Source organism: Centruroides sculpturatus, unplaced genomic scaffold, assembly GCF_000671375.1.
Source record: "Centruroides sculpturatus isolate CEXI.00-Female unplaced genomic scaffold, Cexi_2.0 scaffold4, whole genome shotgun sequence".
Classification (NCBI taxonomy): domain Eukaryota; kingdom Metazoa; phylum Arthropoda; class Arachnida; order Scorpiones; family Buthidae; genus Centruroides; species Centruroides sculpturatus.
This window is the reverse complement of record NW_019384444.1, coordinates 1,275,493-1,294,782: the sequence shown is the minus strand read 5'-3', so window position 1 is coordinate 1,294,782 and position 19,290 is coordinate 1,275,493. Positions and strand designations below refer to the sequence as shown.

The 19,290-nt window shown below is 29.2% G+C and overlaps 1 protein-coding gene and 1 pseudogene across 1 annotated transcript in view; both read left to right on the top strand.

Moving 5' to 3' along the window:
* LOC111620299 (inhibitor of growth protein 2-like) overlaps positions 1-17,115 on the top strand; it is a 23,553-nt gene extending 6,438 nt beyond the window's left edge. The window contains exons 2-3 of the mRNA XM_023362203.1: positions 12,009-12,212; positions 16,304-17,115. Coding sequence (XP_023217971.1) covers positions 12,009-12,212; positions 16,304-16,728 — 629 coding nt within the window. The 3' untranslated portion in view covers positions 16,729-17,115. The remainder of the gene's footprint in view (positions 1-12,008; positions 12,213-16,303) is intronic.
* On the top strand, positions 5,630-8,398 carry LOC111620300 (annotated as a pseudogene).
* Positions 17,116-19,290: the final 2,175 nt, after the last annotated feature.

Below are 19,290 nucleotides of genomic sequence, written 5' to 3'. Positions count from 1 at the left end.
GTTTCCACTCTTTTGCCGTTGCCAATGACAATCTGCTATTTTTATAATATATTAATATTATTAGAATATATTATTAGTATATCTGAAATACAGAGCTCCTGTTGGGATTCGGCTTGCTCCCTTGTTTATTACGTACATCATCTCAGTGTAGGGTATTTACATTTATTCAAGTGTTGTGCAAATCATGGCTTCTAAAAAAACAGAAAGGTGATTTCAATTGAAACAAAGCAAAGAAATCATCAGAAGGAATGAAAGTTGACAGAAACTTCCTTGTCAAATAGGGAGAGGTTCAGGAGTTTACCAACACTCATTATCCAAACACAGTTGAGGCCAACAGGATCAATGATCTCTACAATGACACCCTTGCCCGTCATTTCCAACAGGTGTTGAAGAAGAGAGAGAAACAGACCACTTTGGACATGTTTTTCAAAAAGCCAGCTGTCAAAGACAAAAGATGGAACAAGAGGAGTTGACCCTGCAAGCCCCAGTAGTCTCTCCTGAATCTGACTCCAATTAAAAAACAATAAAAAGAGACCTGCTGCAATGTGTAAAAAGTCTGTATCTGTATGAATATGTGAATAAAGTGATCCTCCACCTCCTCCTCACAACATCTGACTACCCGGCATAATTGGTGACTGCTCCATTTTCATTTTTTTTTTTATGGTACAGTACGGTTATTTTGTGCTGTGGAATGAATTATATGTTTTAGTATGTATTTCTATGGGAAAATGCATTTCGTATAATGGACTTTTCACTTAATGGACGTTCACCTGGAACAGATTAAGTACGTTATACGAGGCACCACTGTATATGCATGTTCAATGTTATGTAACCAATTTTTGTAAAAATCCACATAAGTATTATTTGAATGGTTTATTCCAGGATAGTCAGGATATGTCAAAACTTGAATATGAGCTGTACAAGCATTAGGAGCAATAACTAATATTAATTTTATACTGTGTGAGTTTGATTTTAACATTTTCAATTAAATGACAATGATAGTTATCCCAAGCGAGTAATGCCAACCAAAGTGAAACTGACAAAGTAACTTTTCAACAAAAAATAGTATGCTTTCTTCATGGTAACTTTTGATTCTTTTTGAATAATAGACTTGGAAGGAATAGGTTCCAGCCAAACTGCCATTTCATCAGCAGCTATGATATTAGATAGCATATGCATGTAATTTTTTCTGTAGCTGTCTGCAATAAACAATACAAGAACACTTGAGGTAGTGTTTCTACTGCAATAAACAACAAAACTGATTAGTTTTTACACTAAATCTGCAGAACATTTTTGTGATAACAATGTATGTTTGTGTGATGTAAGATTTTGATGCTTATAGAAATTAAGCTAGCCATTGCTAGCTTCAAATTCAAAAGCACAATCAACTTTTTCTTCCTTAATTTTATAAATTTCTGTTTATTCCAAAATTTTATTAATCTGTGACTTACCAGATATCAATTTGATATGCATTATAAATATTTTTCCAGATGTGCTCATCTAATTAACATTTATTATTGGTTCTGCTTCCAGATACAGGGTAGATAGGACCATAGGAAGACAGGAAATTTCACCCTTGGTAGATTACCTATCTGGATAGAAGGACTATCCAGATAGGACTATTTTTATTGGACTATCCAGACTAGTCTAATCAAAATTTAATATGCAATTAAATTTACAACATATATAAGTATCTGGACTAGTGATGCATCAAGAATTTTTTGTTGGTGCTTACCTCATATTTTTTATTATTAATATACATGTTATAAACTGCACATCATTAACATATATAAATATATCAAAATGTATCTAGAAGATTAATTTATAATTGCTTTTGCATGTTAATATTTTTAAACTATGCGAACTTTCCAAGTAGCTTTTAAATGAACTTATTTAAAATTAAAATATATAAAGAATAGATTAAGATCAGCAACACTGACTGAAATTTGACCATAAGCATTCCTGCTAATGAACTGAGCAGAAAATTTTGAGCAAAGTTAAAAATGAAAGAAATTGCTTTTGGTATAACAAAATTCTCTATTATCAAAAAAATTATTTTAATGCATGAATGCATAGATATTATTTTTTGTTTCCATTTTATACAGGAAAATAAAAAAATCACTTATTTTGTTAATCTTAAGTATCAATTTTATGATAAAAATATATTTTGTTCTGAGTTCTTTTAGAGTACCAGTACCTAAATATGTTTATTTTATTTTTCAACGTGGTATAAATATTTATATATATTTTCTTAGGTATTGTAAATGTGTGACTGTTTTTATTATCATTCAACAATGAATAGATAATGTTATTAAATAATATTTTTTATGCACTTAATAATTTGATGCACTTTTATGCATGATGTGAGACATTTGTTAAGATGAAAAGTCAACTGATCAACTCATTCATAGATCATCCCTTCATATTCATAGGCACTAGTGCTGCTCCATATATTTCATGCACTGCTTGAACTAGACCCATCCAGTAAAGTCAAGATAGTCTGCAATTTTTAAGCCTTTTTGTTTTTCATAAAAACCAGAAACAGATCAGATGTCTTCAGTCTCCATTTAATAATAGAATGACAACAGACTAGCATGCTTTGAATCTGTATTACTGTTTTTAGGCAAAATCAATGACTTCTAACTTAACCTTGATTATATATATTTCCATTTGCTGTTAGGTCTTTCCTAGCCCATTGGCATCAGAATTAACAGATTATTCTTCCACAACTTTAACAATTAGTAAACAAATTTAAAAACAAATTTTTGAACAATGTTGCTAAATTTTAAATTAGTTACCAAAAAAGTATACATATTATTAAATAAAAACAAAAAATGGTTCTAAAATGTAACACAAACAATAAGAAAAATGATTCAGTAATTTACACAATTAGTTTTTAGTAGGCTATTAACAGTAATCCATCTATATATATAACCCATTCAACGTGTCCATCCATCTCGTAACCGTTTGATAATGGACACTAGAGACGCCCCTATCGTGTGTCATATTTCAAACATTCAAATTAACAATTTTAATTTTTATTTAAATTAACAATATGAATTATTATTTAAATTAACAATATGAATTATTATTATTCATTTGGCCAATAAATTATTATTTGGTCAATATCTATATATATAACCCATTCAACGGGTGTCTGTCCGCGTAACCGTTTGATAACGGACACTAGAGGCGCCCCTATCGTGTGTCACATTTGAAACATTCAAATTAACAATTTTAATTATTATTATTCATTTGGCCCATAAATTATTATTTGGTCAATATAACAATATAAATAATTCAGTATACAGTGGTACCTTGGTATACGTCTGCTTTAGAATACGTCCAATTCGGAATACGTCTTGTTTGGACGAAACAAATTTTGCTCGGTATACGACATAATTCAATTGTATGCGCCATCAATGAACAAGTAGCACTATCGGTGTACTAGACCAGACTAGACGTTCGCGGTGCAATGGTTTATAACTTTGTTAAATTTCTTCTGATTTTAATTCATAAGTAAAATTTTATTATTTTTATTAATCACGAATTGCAAAAAAGCAAATGAAAAGTGACAGAAAACTAAAAAAATGACCAGAATTACAATGGAACTGATAAAAGAGATTGTTGAGAAATACGAAGATGGCACGCGTGTTCGAGATTTTAACTGTTGCCTATTGTATTCCGAGAACGACAATCGCGAGAAATAAAGACATTATTAAATCTGCTAACGTTGTGAAAGGGGTTAAATTAATTTATAAACTGAGATCGAAGACATTAGATCATGTCGAGAAATTGCTTTTGCTTTGGATAACTGAAAAACAGTGCTGGAGACAGCATATCGGAAACAATTATTTGCGAGAAAGCTGAAAAGATACACGCTGATCTCACGAAAAATCAAGCAGGAACTAGCCAGGAAAGTGAGGTGTTTAAAGCCAGCCATTTTTTTACACGAGAACGGATTAATCATTTTTACATTACTTCTTATGGGAAAGGTTGGTTTGGTATACGTTCAATTTGGTATAAGTCCAAACATCGGGAACGGATTAAGGTCGTATACCGAGGTTCCACTGTATTTGTAATAGGAATTTATTATTTCAGGGGCTTATATCTAGCGAAGGGTTGCGAGTAGGGGTATGGTTCCTTTGACTTTATTGTTCGCACAGGGGCTACAGTTTGGGGGGTCGCCACCCCTTCATTCGGAGGGTAAATCTTACCATTGGGACTTTAACGGAGCTGTACAGCATATTGATAGGAACAAAAAAGTCAAAGGAACCGTGCCTCATGGAAATTTGTAAATAACGCTCACTAGGGGGCGTCCCAGGCTACTAGTAGCTTAGAAAACATACTTGTGATAAACCTACATGTTTTAATTAAGAACTGTTATTTTATTTTTTTAAATGATGTAGTTATTTCAAGCTTGTGGGATAATTTACACTTGTGGAACTAATCAAGTACATATTGTAATAGGCAGGGAAGAAGTTCAGTAACTTAGACAATATAAAAACTACTCGAAGACATTTTTCTAATAAGTTCCTAGAATTCTTTGCATATGAGATAATGGATCTACCCAGCGGATAAGCTAAACTGATAGAAAACCAAAAAGTGTATTTACAATGTAATAAGGTTATTATTACTTTTTCCTGAGGAGAGCCTCTAAATTATGGTTGAAAACATTACAGTTATTTGCTGGAAATCTCATATAGATGTTTGTTTCAGTATTAGATCATCCAGAAAGTTTGTAGTGATTTTAATAGAGAAAAATTGAACATGCTGGATGATGTCAAAACCATTAAAAGGGTAAGATATTTATGCATATAATGAAATGTGATGTTGAGATGCATCCATTACAAAAAGTTTATTCAAATTTTTTAAAATTATGTTCAATCTGCATCTTTTTTAAAATAGAAGCAAAGAAGGTGCATTTTTAACATTTGATGCTTTTTCTCTTTTGGTAAGGCAAAAATGCCTTACCAAAAGAGTCTAGTACAAGCAACAAATTGTTCTGTTCTCAACTAGACCAACAGAAAGTGCATGTTTAATCATAACAATGCCAGACCACATGTGTCTGAAAATGTGACAAAAATCATTGGGCTAGGATGTTTTATTTTATCTTTCATACTCACCCAACCTTGCAGCATCAGATTACTACCTATTCTGATCTATGCATATTTCCTTCACGATAAGAAATTTTAAAACCTGGAGCAGTTTTTCATGCAAATAAAACCTTGTTTTGCATTAAAAACTTCTCTAGATTTTCATGGTAAGAATGGATAGGTTCTTTCAATATGGAATTATTCAGTTGCCAAACAGTGACATATGATCATTAAAAGCAATGGCACAAACATTACCAACTAAAGATAAATATAAATTTTTAAAATATTACTATTCATTTTTCTGTAAAAAAATCACTACAAACTTTCCAGACAATCCAATAGAATGTTAATTTCATCAAAACCTTCACAAATTCAAATATAAAATCATTTTGATGCTTATTGTGCCATTTTATTTAGTGAAAAATTTGTAATAAATTTAAGGTTTAAAATTATATACAAAAAATTTTTTATGCAATTGTGGGATTTAAATAGTCTAAATAATGAAATGCAATATATCTAGGTGCATACTAAAACAAATCGAATCAAAATATCTTTTTGGTGTTAAAAACAAAAATTGAGTTATAAAAACAAATATGTGATGTTCCGAGGGAAAGTTGCAATATTTTTACAGCATAATCTAAAACGGTATATATTTATAAATCAATTCATAGAATTAGTAACAATTTTTTTATTATTAAAAACAATCTAATTTTGGGTATTATTAATTTAATTATTTTTTCACACTTTTACTTCTGGTAGGGGATTCAAAAATGTCTTATAAACATAGCCATTCAAATGCATTGTTTCAGTGCTTGAAGTAGTCAAAGTTCAAACTAGCTATTCCTTAAGAAGTTGCTGTGTAGCACTATTAAGCACTGTGGAAAAATCTCAATCTTGTTGCTCATCAGCTTCTGCATAGTACTAAAGAGCCAAGAAATAAATGTTTCTTAGCAAATAGAAATACAAATATTAAATAAATATTTTACAATGTGTTACAGCTTTGAAAAACAAAAACTTTTTATTCTATTGGCAGAGGTTAAAGTGACTCACTTTTTTCATTCTTTTTCATAGCTCCTCTTTTTTTTTAGCTTTTTCTGAGGCAAACTTGCTTTTTTAGCTTTTTTTCACTTCCCATGTGGAATTTATTTATTTTTGTAAATGTGTTCAGGAGCAAAATAACAACAAGCACACCCCCATACTGCAGTCCTCCAACATTCAAGCTGCAAGAAACATGAATACAATGAAGCCTTTGGTCCCAAGCAGTTAAGACTGATGACTGCCCCTCAGATGTCTCAATGTCAAAGTATTAGTGCTGAAAATGTTGTTAGTGTGAGCAATGTTGTAGACTCAGGTGCCAATTCAGAACACCAATCATTGCAACAACTAGTGCTTCAACTTTAGTGCAAAAGATGGTGCTCACATTGCAGAGCTTATATGGACTATGAAAATGACAGCTAGCAATTATTCATTTGCACCATGTCATGATATAAAGAAGACAATCAATGCCAAGTGTGCAGACAATCTTCCAAAAGAATTCTCATTGTCACATCAAAAAATGAGATACTTAATCACTGAAGCTTTGACCCCATATTTCTTTGATCAAATGGTAGATGATGCACAATGATCATATTATAGCATTTCTTATGATGAGACATGTAATGTAGAAGACAGAAAATATTGATTAGATACTGGTCAGAGGAACAACAGGAAGTTGTCTGCAGGCATTTCCAGACCTCATTTATCGGGCATGCAGATGTCGAAACAATTAAATCAAAAATAATACTGGCAGTTGAAGATGCATATATACCTTTTAATAAATTACTGATGATTGGATGCAATGGACCAAACGTAAACAAAAAAGTATTGCGTCTCATAAATGAGGAAATTCTGACAACTCACAAAAAAGGCCTCATCAACATAGGGACTTGCAGCATTCATACAATCCACAGTGCCTTTTTGAAAGGCATGAAAGAGTTGGGCGGAGATGGTGGTGATCTCATCATAGCATCACAGCTTTTTTGATGGGTGGCTCTCTAGGTGGGATGAATACACAAATTCAAGAGAAACTTAATTTGCCATGCAACAAATTTATGAAATATTCATCAACTAGATGACTGACTTTTGGTCCTGCAGCAAAACGACTGATCAAACAATGGGAAGGACTCATATTATATTTCCTAAAGCGCATTCCTCAAGAATTCCAGCTTAATAAATAGTGCTTCATATAAGATAATCTCAAAGTCATTGAAGTGTTCTACTATCAAAGCTGAACTCTATTTGGGAATATCTAGTGCTGAACTATTCACAAAGTTAACTGGGCATTTTCAGTGCAATGATCTTTTAATACATAAACTTTATAGTGACTTGTTTACTCTGGTGTGAAGAAAATTCAGTGTGATGAAGAGGAGAAAACAAGAGAAGTGCAGAAACTGCAGCATGAGTTAAACAAAAGTAAATCATCTTTAATTACAAATTTTTTTTAACAAGAAATCAAAAAATGTACCTTGAAATAAATGGCATTTGAAATTTGACATGTTATATGGAGACGCATTCTGGTAGTTATGTTACTCTTCCATTTCCTTTGCTGTATAATGGTAGGAACTCCGTGCGGGGCACATGAAAACTTAATGCAGGCTTAATGCAGTCTTACTGGTCACTTTTCTGGAGTATAAACTCAGCCTAACTATTTTCATATTTAATTTTTTCAGTCCAGTTAAAAATCAATCTAATATCATATGCACAATGTTATTGATACAAAATGTGTGTGTGTTTGTGTGTTTTTTTAATAATGCCTCTTTTAGTTCACTTTAACACTATTAGCTTTTTTTCAGTGTGAACTCTCTTTTTTCACTTTTTTTCACTGCCATGACTGCTTTAAGCCCCATATTGGTGTTAGATGGCAAACACAATTCTATCTAAAATAATGTAAGTTTCTGTTTGGAGGTAACCAGGATAATGTTGAGTGTGCTTGAAATTAAGGAGAGCTTTTTGAGCAATTTAATATCTGGTAATATATTTTTATTTTTTAAGTAAAATTTGCACAGTATAAATAATTTTTAGAGTCTGCATTTTGTTTTTGCAAATACATTAAGGTTTGTAAGGTAGTATGAACTTTAAATGCTTCTAACACTAAAGCAATTCATTTGAATGGTTAGTTTTTAAGGCAGTTTTGGTTATCCTAGGTCTCTAGAGCATGCTGTAAAAATATTGCTACTTTCTCATGAAACACTGTATATTTACAAGTATTTTCAATGATAATACAAAATCATAATCTTCTGGTAAAACAGAAAAAAGAAATAGAATAAATACGGATTCACAATAACTTGATATACAGTTCCAATTATTTACATTTTACATCTTTACTCCAGCCAGCACATTAATTTTTATTATATTAGGTGGGCATTAGAATGATTTTGAATACTACATCAAAAAGTGTCCATAACTTTAAATGTGTGTTTAACATTTAAGTTGTATGTTCTTATTCCATTTCATTGGAAACTTCAACATGCTCAATACAACCTGATGACCTTTGAATAGGATTGAAAGCATTAGCATTAGTAAAAATTAATATGCTGCATTAAAGGTGGAAAGTTGAATAAATACAGTTTTTGAAATTTAGAACATATGAAATCTTAGTTTTACAGAACATAAAGGAAACTTAAAGTTTGAAGTCATATAAATATAAAACATACAGTAGAACCTTGATTATCCGGACTAATTGAGGATGAAGGTAGACTACCTTCATCCCCAATTAGTCCGGATAGTTAGGAAAAATTTGGATAATCGAAACAAATACTTTAATTTGTCTTTTAATGATAATACAACACGTTTTCTTTTTGATGACATATTGGTAATATTAAAAATAAATCGTGATCAAATTTTGAAGAAACAAATGTTTGTATTGAATTTGGACTACTACTGACCATTGCTAACAGACTACCTATTAATAATATCAATTAAATTAAATTATCCACAACCGTGAGGCAGATAATAGTGAGGGCTTATCAGACCAAATGATGGGCACAAATGTTCAGAGAACAAAGAGAAAACAATTTAATAAACTCAAAAAGTTACTACATAAGTACCTCACTATTATCTGCCTCACGGTTGTGGATAATTTAATTTAATTGATATTATTATATCTAGGGCTAGAAGCAACTTTTGTAATAATTTAGACTACCTATTGTTTAAAAGGCCCTCTGGTGTCGCAAGAAGACGGATTTTATAAAATAAAAAGCAGTTGAAACTGCATTTTTATGAATAAAAATTTGACGAACTATTTATCATTTTATGATGATTAAAATTTTTTCGTTGCATTTGCAGCTTTTAAGTAATGCATAAACCTTCGAGGCACGAGGCTCTTCGGACCACAAGGCATATTCGGTGGTCCACGTTGTCCATGCCTTACGCTGCCCTTGATCATAGAAATGATGTAATTTGAATATAAATAATTTATAAATACGTATGTCAAGTTATATTTTTATTATGACGTAAAATATATTTAAGAATTTACGACCACTGTGCTGGGTGAGACGCTGTTGAAAGAAAAAAAGTTATGCATTCCATCACATACATAAAGTGTCGTAATTCGCCAAGTGCAAATCAGCAAATTCGTAAAATTTTTGTTTATTTTGAACAATCTGGATAATTGAAAATCCGGATAATAGAGGTCCGGATAATCGAGGTTCTACTGTATATATTTTTACTATTACATATAAATAAACATAGTAAAAAAGTGTATATTTTTTATTTTTTGGAATCTCCAGAACAAATTAATCAAATTCCCATAAAACTCTATGGTAAAGCGATAATTGGTTAATGAACAATTCAAATAACAAACAAAGTCTTCGAACAGATTATGTTCGTTAACTGATCACCCACTGTACTTTCAAATCCTAAATTTAATTATTAAATTTTATAGAAATTTATAGTGGGTCTGGCATATGTCATACAAAAAACCCAAGGTGTGCTGTGCTATGATGGGAAAAGTAATCCTTGAATGAACAGAGGTAGAATAGTGATATGTAGTTGTTATAAAATTATAGTTTCATTCTGAATTCAGTTGCTACCAAATTATCATACTGATAGGAGAACAGAAGGAATACTTGAAATATGGTCCTATATGGTTCTCTGAAATGAAGAAACTTTTAATGCAAACTTTCTGTAAAACAATTAAGTTAATTTGATTTATTTTCATTGCAAGTTGCAAAATACTCCGATATTCTTGATTGAAAGTTAGTTTTCTCTAAACAAATGGTATCATCCTGGTTTCTATGCTGAAGTACAAAATTACAAGTAATAAACTATACTGATGGCTTATAGTTAGGTTTATTTTCCAGCTTTCTTCTCCACTCCGTAGTTTTCCTGGAAAGACTGCAGATTATTTTGGGAGGCTTAGCTCCAAAGAGCCTCCCTTGTTATGGGCTTGACAAATAGACAAATGCAAATACAGAGTACTTGTAAGCCATGTTGGATACATGGATACAATGGATTGGACTGAACAGAATTTGTCCAAAGATGCCCTTTTCTATTATTGTTATGTAGTACAAATCAACCTGCACTTCATAATTTCATTTGGCCTTTTACTGTTAAAAGGAACATCAGACCAAACTGCACCAAACAAGACCTTTCTTAACCAAAGTCTGGAATGGGATAATAATCTGGTAAGCAAGAAAGTTGCACTGTGGACATTACCCATTTTTGAGGCTCTGATTGTCTCCAATAGAATTTTAATCTTCATTAGATGGGTGAGAGTCAAGTGCTTTACCTCTACACCACTGTAGCACTGGTCCCTCCTGCAGGCTAAGCTAACTTGATATATGATATTTCTAACAGCAAACTACAGGAAATCATTAATTTGAACTCAGATAATTCTAAATCCCATTAGTTTGTGGTTGCACTCTGTCTTGGCCAGGGATATAAAGATTTACATGTTGAAGAATTTGATTAATTTGAAACATGGCTCCTTTAAAATATGAAGTGAAAATTCTGTCTAAACCTTGATATTTGTATTTAAACTTGTTCGTTTAGATCAAAATGCCTTCATTCTATAAGACAACAATAGATTATGAATAACTCTAATGTGGTTAACATGATTTTGCCTTTACAGTAACACATTTTTGGATGTTACCTTACCTATTGATTACCCTCTTTTTCCTCTTAACTCATAAAACACATCTGGATTGTAGGGTTGGAAGATTGGCTACAAGTAGTAGATTGAAATATTTGTAGTGCTCTGTTTCTAGATTTGGGCAACTTGGGGTTTTTTTTTTTTTTAATAATTTGGGCGGCTACTTTTCAAGGAATTCTGCTTTGCTTTTTATAAAACCTATCTGGCAACCTATGAGATTCTCACTGGACATGTGTTGTTTTCCTGCAGTTTATTTATACTATTATTAATAATTATTAATTAACAAAAGTAGCATTTTGTATATGTAGTTGTATTCTGTTTGCTTAATAAATTACATCAGTTACATGCATTTGGCATATTGTACAGAAATATGTAAATCTTAGATAATTCAAAACTCAATAATTTGAATCTGTTGTTATTTTGTCCTTTGAATTTCAAACTAACAAGGATTTCCTATACAGTACTTGTTTTATATTATCTGCAATAACCTAATATAGCACAATTATATCCCCAATCATTGAAGGGTTAGTTTGCCATTACAGCATATCTTAGGTATGTTGCATGGCATACACTGGAACTGGTATAAACCAAAAATTTTTATTTTCTATTGAATTATTATTAGATATAATTCATTATTATTAGATATAATTTGTTAGAAAGTAAGTTATAAAATCTTAAATTAAATTTTTCTTATTTGAAATTGATTTATATTTATTAAACTTATTTAGCTTTCAAATTAAAATTAAATGTCTTATATAAAATTATTTCATTGTGATTTTTAGAGATCCTTCATGATGTTGATCATCATCAGTCTTCATTGCAAAAAGAATTGGATAATGTTGTCAGGAAAAGAACTATGTTACAGATTCAAAGATGTCTTATTCGTTTACAGGATATTGGTGATGAAAAACTTCAAATACTTCAACAGATTCAAGACATGATTGAAAATAAAACCAGACAATTAGACATTGATCATGAGAAATTAGGTAAAAGATTAAATAGATATTTATTTTGATATTTATAATTTAATTGAAATATTTTTATAGTTAGTATGTATGTGCCAAAAGAACTAGATATTAAATCTATAAATAGTAAACATTTTTTTCTTTAATTTCATTTGTTATATTATCCTAAATTTCTCAAAGTTATTTTTAAAAATGTAAGCTTGTAGTTATTCTTCTTGTTTAAAATTATTTATTAATAAACTTAAAATTTTCTGTAAAATAATCTGCTATTTAATAAGTTTTCTCAAACCAAAATAATTTTCATTAAAATAAAAAAAACAAGGAAAAGAAGCAATATTTCCAAATATTAATCTTTTGTCTAATATTTAGGATTGATTGTTATATATGACTGTTTTAGGAGACCTGTCAAAAATGAACATTACATCAAATGGTTTGTATAGCAAATTCTATTTTTGATTTTGGAAAGATGTGATTACATCATAAAATTGTATGTCTAAAAAACAAAAATACTTAGAAACTTAAATCAAATGATTTGGAAATTATTTTAAAACATTATAACATTAGATATTTTTAAGGTATAAAATCTCATATAGTAGATGCTATAATTTGAAGTATTGAGAGAACTTTGTGTTAAATTTCAAGTTATGGAAATCACTATTATTTTAATGAGATTGTAAATATCACAGTACAAACAATATAGTTAGACTTAAATACACTATTTTTTATTGTTATTTTGTATATATACATATCTAAAAACATAAATAGTATCATTATAGAGAAAGTCTGTTTCACAAGAATTTTTGCTGGCAATTTACAGTGGTACCTCAGGTTACGAACGCCCCAGGATACGAAATTTTCAGGATACGACATGAAATTCGAACATATTTTTGCTCCACGATACGAACAAAAACTCACCATACGACGTTACATTAGTTCGCATTTTTCATTTGTTTTTCTTACTACAGTTATTTTTTTTAAATGTATTACTTGGCTTTAATTTGAGTATGTTTTTCGCGTTGGAACGAATTATTTGGTTTTACATGTAATCGTATGGGAAAAGATGATCCACCTTACGACATTTTCATGATACAATCTCAGTTTCGGAACGGATTAATTTCGTATCCTGAGGTACCACTGTATTATTTTCTATTCAACAATATTTTTTTGACACAGTCAACCATCTCAAAAACATCTTGTTTTATGATTGTGTAAGTTTTTGAAAGCTCCTCAAGAGCTCAAGATCTCTTATAGATTCTCTAAATGTAGGAATAGTTAGATATTTGCTCTTGATAGGATTTATTTCTTCCTCATTTTTATTGCTTGTTTCTCAGACAAGTGTTCACAGACAACTAGACTATTATCAAAATTTGCAAAAGTTTCAAATGACAATTTCATGTTTTTATCACTCATTGCTGTAATGTGATTTATTCAGTCTTTTCCAATATTGCTAACAAATTCTGGTGGAAATTCCAATTTATTTAAAACATAAGCAAATTGTTGACTAAAATCTGCATTTGCAAAGCAATTTGCAATGGTGCTTTGTAGAACTTAATTTCAAGCTATGCTAATTATTTTTAAAATTAAATTTAATTACATCTAGGAGGTTCACTCCAAACTCATATGATTTCATTTTTAAAAATGTGCAACATATTTTACACATTATGCTTTTCCTAGATCCAAGGGTTGTAATCTAGTCGTTTTTGTTGGTAAAAGTTGAACTGTTTTAACTTTGGAAATCTTCAAATGTGCATTGCCTGATATCTAATTTTAAAAAATTGATCTTTCTGTTTTTGGCCATCATCTGGATACATTGGCATAGTGCATTGAAGATATGGAAGATATATCTTTATCTGAAAAATATTGTACACTGATTAATTATTGATCTGATAATCTTATTAATATTACTATAGTCTGCAGATTTTGTTGTAAATTCCTTAACATGTAAATCTCTATATCCCCAGTCAAGACAAAGTGCAGTCACAAACTAATGGGATTTAGAAACTATCTGAGTTCAAATTAATGAGGATTTCTGTATTTTGCTGTCAGAAATATCACATATTGAGTTAGCATGGCCTGCAGGAGGAGTTTAAGCTGCAGTGATATAAAGCTTCTCAACCATATAATGAGGATTAAAATTCTATTGGAGACAATCAAATCTCAAAAATGGGTGATGTCCACAGTAAAACTTTCTTGCTTACCAACTTATTGCATTCCAAGACTTTGATTAAGAAAAGTCTTGTTTGGAGCAGTTTGGCCTGATATCCATAAAAAAAAGAATGATTTTTCTGTTTTTGGCAACCATCTGGATGCAGTGGCATAGTGCCCTTGAGGATATGGAAGATGTATCTTTATCTGAAAATATCGTGTACTGATTATTATTGATCTGATATTCTTATTAATATTACTATGATCTGTCCATGGTGTGCAGATTTTGTATTCGTAGTGAATTATAATCTTGCCAGAAAGTATTCAGGCAAGATTATAATTCACTAGTTCTAATGAATAACTTGCCACTTTAAAATCACTTCATTACCTAAAAATGGGTTAGTCTAAGTTAATAGTATTGCATTATGCATGTATGAGTGAAACTAGGTACTGATATATTTCATAGCAGAAGCGCTATATGATTGCATGAAACCATCTGTGGTTTTGAAGCTATCTTTAATGATGGAATAATAAGATCTTTTTAAAAGCATGCCCCCATTCATGGTACAATCAGACCAACAATGGGTCAGGTAGTGGTAAGAATTGGGCCCAACATCCTGGACAGACATTTCACAAAAATTTCGTGAGTTTGCTTATTTGGATACAATCCAGAGCTGATGCCTTAACCACATCTGCAATCCAGCCATATTTTTATGTTTAATATTGGCAGAGAGACTTTTACCAAAAGCAAATAACAACAATGACCACAAATGGTGCAATCTAAAATCAAATGGATGGCTAGATGGCCAAGGTACTGAAGATGCCACCCTACCTGTATGAGGGAGCCTCCAACCAGGATTAAATAGGGAAAAACTTCAGAGAAATTTTTTATGGGTGATTGTCTCAGATATGTCAAGCCCACTTTTTACCACCTGGCCATTCCCACTGCCATTGTGGACCTGACTGAACCAAACATAGCTTTGGAAAAAAGGCTTTTAGTGCTCATCAGATGGAAAAATCTTAGAATCAACACACCTTGAAAATGTTGCATGTTATATGTGTCCATTGCTTAAAAATAAACATTTTATTTAGATTATATAGATGATTTAGATTTTTAATAAACCATAAATAAATATTTTTTGTATGTTTTTCTTTGATTTTAAAATCATTTCTGCTTTCAGTGTACAATAAATAAATTCACTTCAAATTCATATTTGAAGTGGCAAATGCTTAAAACATTTTACATTTTATATATTTAAAGATTATTATACATATTTAGAACATGCATTTAATTTTGTCTCTGATTTATTTGCACCTTGTATTGAAATTTTTTTTTTTTTAAATTTTTGAAAACTTAATTTTTTTGAAATCTACTAAATAAACTGTTGGTTATCAGAAAAAATGCATACTGACTAACATTATTTAAAGACTAATTTTGAAATGTTGGTATTAATATTATCATCTTATTGAGAATTTGTATTATTTAATAAAAATGATTTCTGTATCAATAAATTTTTAAACCTCAATGAATACTAAATTCTTACATATATGTAATGATATTAGATATATTTGATAATTAGAATATTTTCAATATAAAGCATTTGGCATATTAGCATTGACTGTAAGCTTTAGGTTGAAAAGAAAGTATTTTAAGTAAGAGTGATACAATAAATTTGTTTTAAAAATTATATAAATGATGATTTTTATTTCTTTGTGGCTGCAAAATCTCAATATTTCATAAGTATTCCATTTGTTGTTTTTGCATACTATCTGAAAACAAAGTTTAATTTTTTAAGAGGGAACTAGAAAAATTATATTCAGACATAAACGTTATTAATATACTTCAGTAATAAAATAATATACAGAAAATTTTAAAATTAAGATTTTGCTAATTTTTTTGTCAGAAAATCTGTTTAATCATTCTAATTGAATTTTGTTAAATTTAACATTGTTGAAATATATTACAGATTTTGGTCGTGAGCATGACAACCACACTGAAACTAGAAATGATATGCAACCAGAACGATCCAGCAAAAGAGCAAGAAGACAGCGTACCAATGATCTTAATTGCAGAGATGAAACAATGGACAGACATGAAAGAGAAATCACTGGAGGCAGTGGAAAGAAACAAAAGAAGAAGAAAAGAAAAACCAAAGCTGAGAAAGAACGTGACACATCACCTATTGAACCACCCATTGATCCCGATGAGCCCACCTATTGTCTTTGTGAGCAGGTTTCCTTTGGTGAAATGATTGGTTGTGACAATGAAGAATGCCCAATTGAATGGTTTCATTTTTCTTGTGTTGGTTTGACTACAAAACCCAAGGGAAAATGGTACTGTCCAAAGTGTAGAGGTGATAGAAGCAACCAAATGAAGCCCAAAACTTCTTAGCATCTTTAGAGTTAATCCATTTTCACCATTCTCAACAGTTCCATAATGTACATTACTTCTCAAATTTATCATTTTTCATCGAACATTATTTTATTTACACAAAATTAATTACCTATATTTATAGTAAGGAAGAGAAAAGAAACAATTTCTCAAACAGATTGTTAATGAAAAAAATATCTGTATAATAAGTGCTTCTAAATTTCATTAATATAAAGAATATTTTTAACATTTTAAGTTGTTCAGTTATCAGGTCCTAGACCTAAATAATCAATTATAGAAGTATTTAATGATATAAAAACATTAGAATACCATTTATCTGAGATTTTATCAGATTTTAAATACCAAACTTTGTTTATTATTGAAAAACATTAAACAGAGAGAGTGACAATATATAATTTTAACCAGAAACAATTTGAATGAAGTATAAATGAAAATTCTAATGGCCAAATTATGTAAAAATTTTGAATTTAAGTTTTTTTTATAATTTTGGCCATATGAATAAACATTCACTTTCTAATATTATTAAGTTGTTTGAAATTATTTTAAGAGTTAGTATAAAACAACAGATATATCTGTTTTTTAACAATCATAATACTATTTTCTTGATATGAGTGTTGTTTCATAATACTATTAAGAGAATAGTACTAGTAATTAATATTAATACTGGTATTTTCTTAAAACTAATATTAATATTGAAAATGTCAATATATTCAGATAGGTGGTATTCAAATGTATTTAATGAATTTGCTGATTTTTTTTCAAACTTTGTATGTTTTTATCCACATAGCTTTATCAAACATGCAAAATTTTGTATTATTTGAAGAAATTTCTGCATTAAAAATTTTGTTGTTATATTATTCAATAGAATGAATATAATCAGCAATTTTTATAACTTGCCATTATGGTATTAGTTGAATTGGTGTTTGGGATATTTCATCATAAATACTTCTGCTTTTTATTAATGTATCTACATGCATTTTTTTAAAAGTGGTTTAATAGCATTTATATCATTTGTTTCTTAATGCTAATTGTTACTTCTTACTATATTTTCATATCACATTTCTGATACTTAACATTAATTTATTATTCAATACAATATATGTTCTTGAATGTACATTGAGGGAAGGAAATCATAAAATAATTTTGTTAATTTCATTTTAATATTCAAACAAAATGTTTAAACTTTAATATTATAAGAATTGTTTTTTAGATGCTGATGGTAAACCTTTAAAAATTAATAATTTTATTTATTTCTAAGTTTAAAATTTCATGTTATGATTTTTTCTGAAATAGCTCATGAATTTTATTAAAAAATTTAAATTTATAGTCTATAAAGATAATTACCTTTGTTTGCAATATTTATAAAGAATTTTTACAAATATCTTTTGCTGATTAAAACATCTAATGTAATACAAAAGTTTTCATTTACAATTGGAATCTGTTTGTAATGTTCTGTTAGTTGAAATTTTCATTAGCATAGTAGATATTTTTTTTTAAAAAAAAAGATGAACCCATAATAGTCAAATGGCATAAGTGTACAGTTGCCATTTAGTAGAACAAATGTTGATTTTACTAATTTGTTCTAATATAATTTGTTTTCATTACATATATAATCTGTTGTTGTTAATTATATAAAATTAGATTCTAAGGATGTGTAAATGGAATTATTTAATTTGATTTTAATATATATAAGTAAGCAAAATTTTATATTATATAAATGGTTGCTTGCTTTGAAATATTGATCAAATGATAGATACTAATATTGTAAATTATGCAAATTATTTTGAGTGAAGTTTATATAATAAAACTTTACTATGTGCATTGAAAATTTTTTAGAAAATTGAAAAAAGATACTTTACAAAAACTTTAATTTTGTTCTCCTAAAAAAATGAAATATTTACAAGTGTATTTATTCGTTTATATTTTAGTAAAAGTTGGATTTGTTTAAATGATCCAGCATTTTTAATATCTTGAATACAAATGTAGTTTGGAATAATTGTTCAGTAAAGATTTTTCTGATGTTGAAAGTATATTCTATGGTAATTTTATACAAAAAGTATATTACTAAAAAAAATATAAAAAATTTTATATTTTTCCATATGTGAAAGAGTTTAATATTAGTGTAAATGTTCCATTTTGCACACCTTTAGAAATTTCTTTTCCAAAAATTTTGTTAATTTAAATATGTTTAGAGTAGATTTATTTAAGCCAAATTTATTTTAGTATAAAATATGTATGTTTCCAGGTGCATTTTAAGTATCAAAATAAAGATACATTGAAAAGTATTAGTTGATTTAGTTTTATCACCAGTTTTATTTTTATTGATAAGCAATAAATAAAATTAGGGAAATTTAATATTCTAAAATTTAAAAAATTTTACAAATATGTATCTTTTATTTTTAAAGAAATATGAATTTTATATAACTTTTCTTTTTGAAAAGATAAAATGAGCAGTAGAAATGTATATATACAGTATATACTATTTTTATTGGTATGTAATATATTTCTCTCTAATTAATTGTAGTTTTTTGAGATATTACAGAATTTTTTAGGACATTTTCC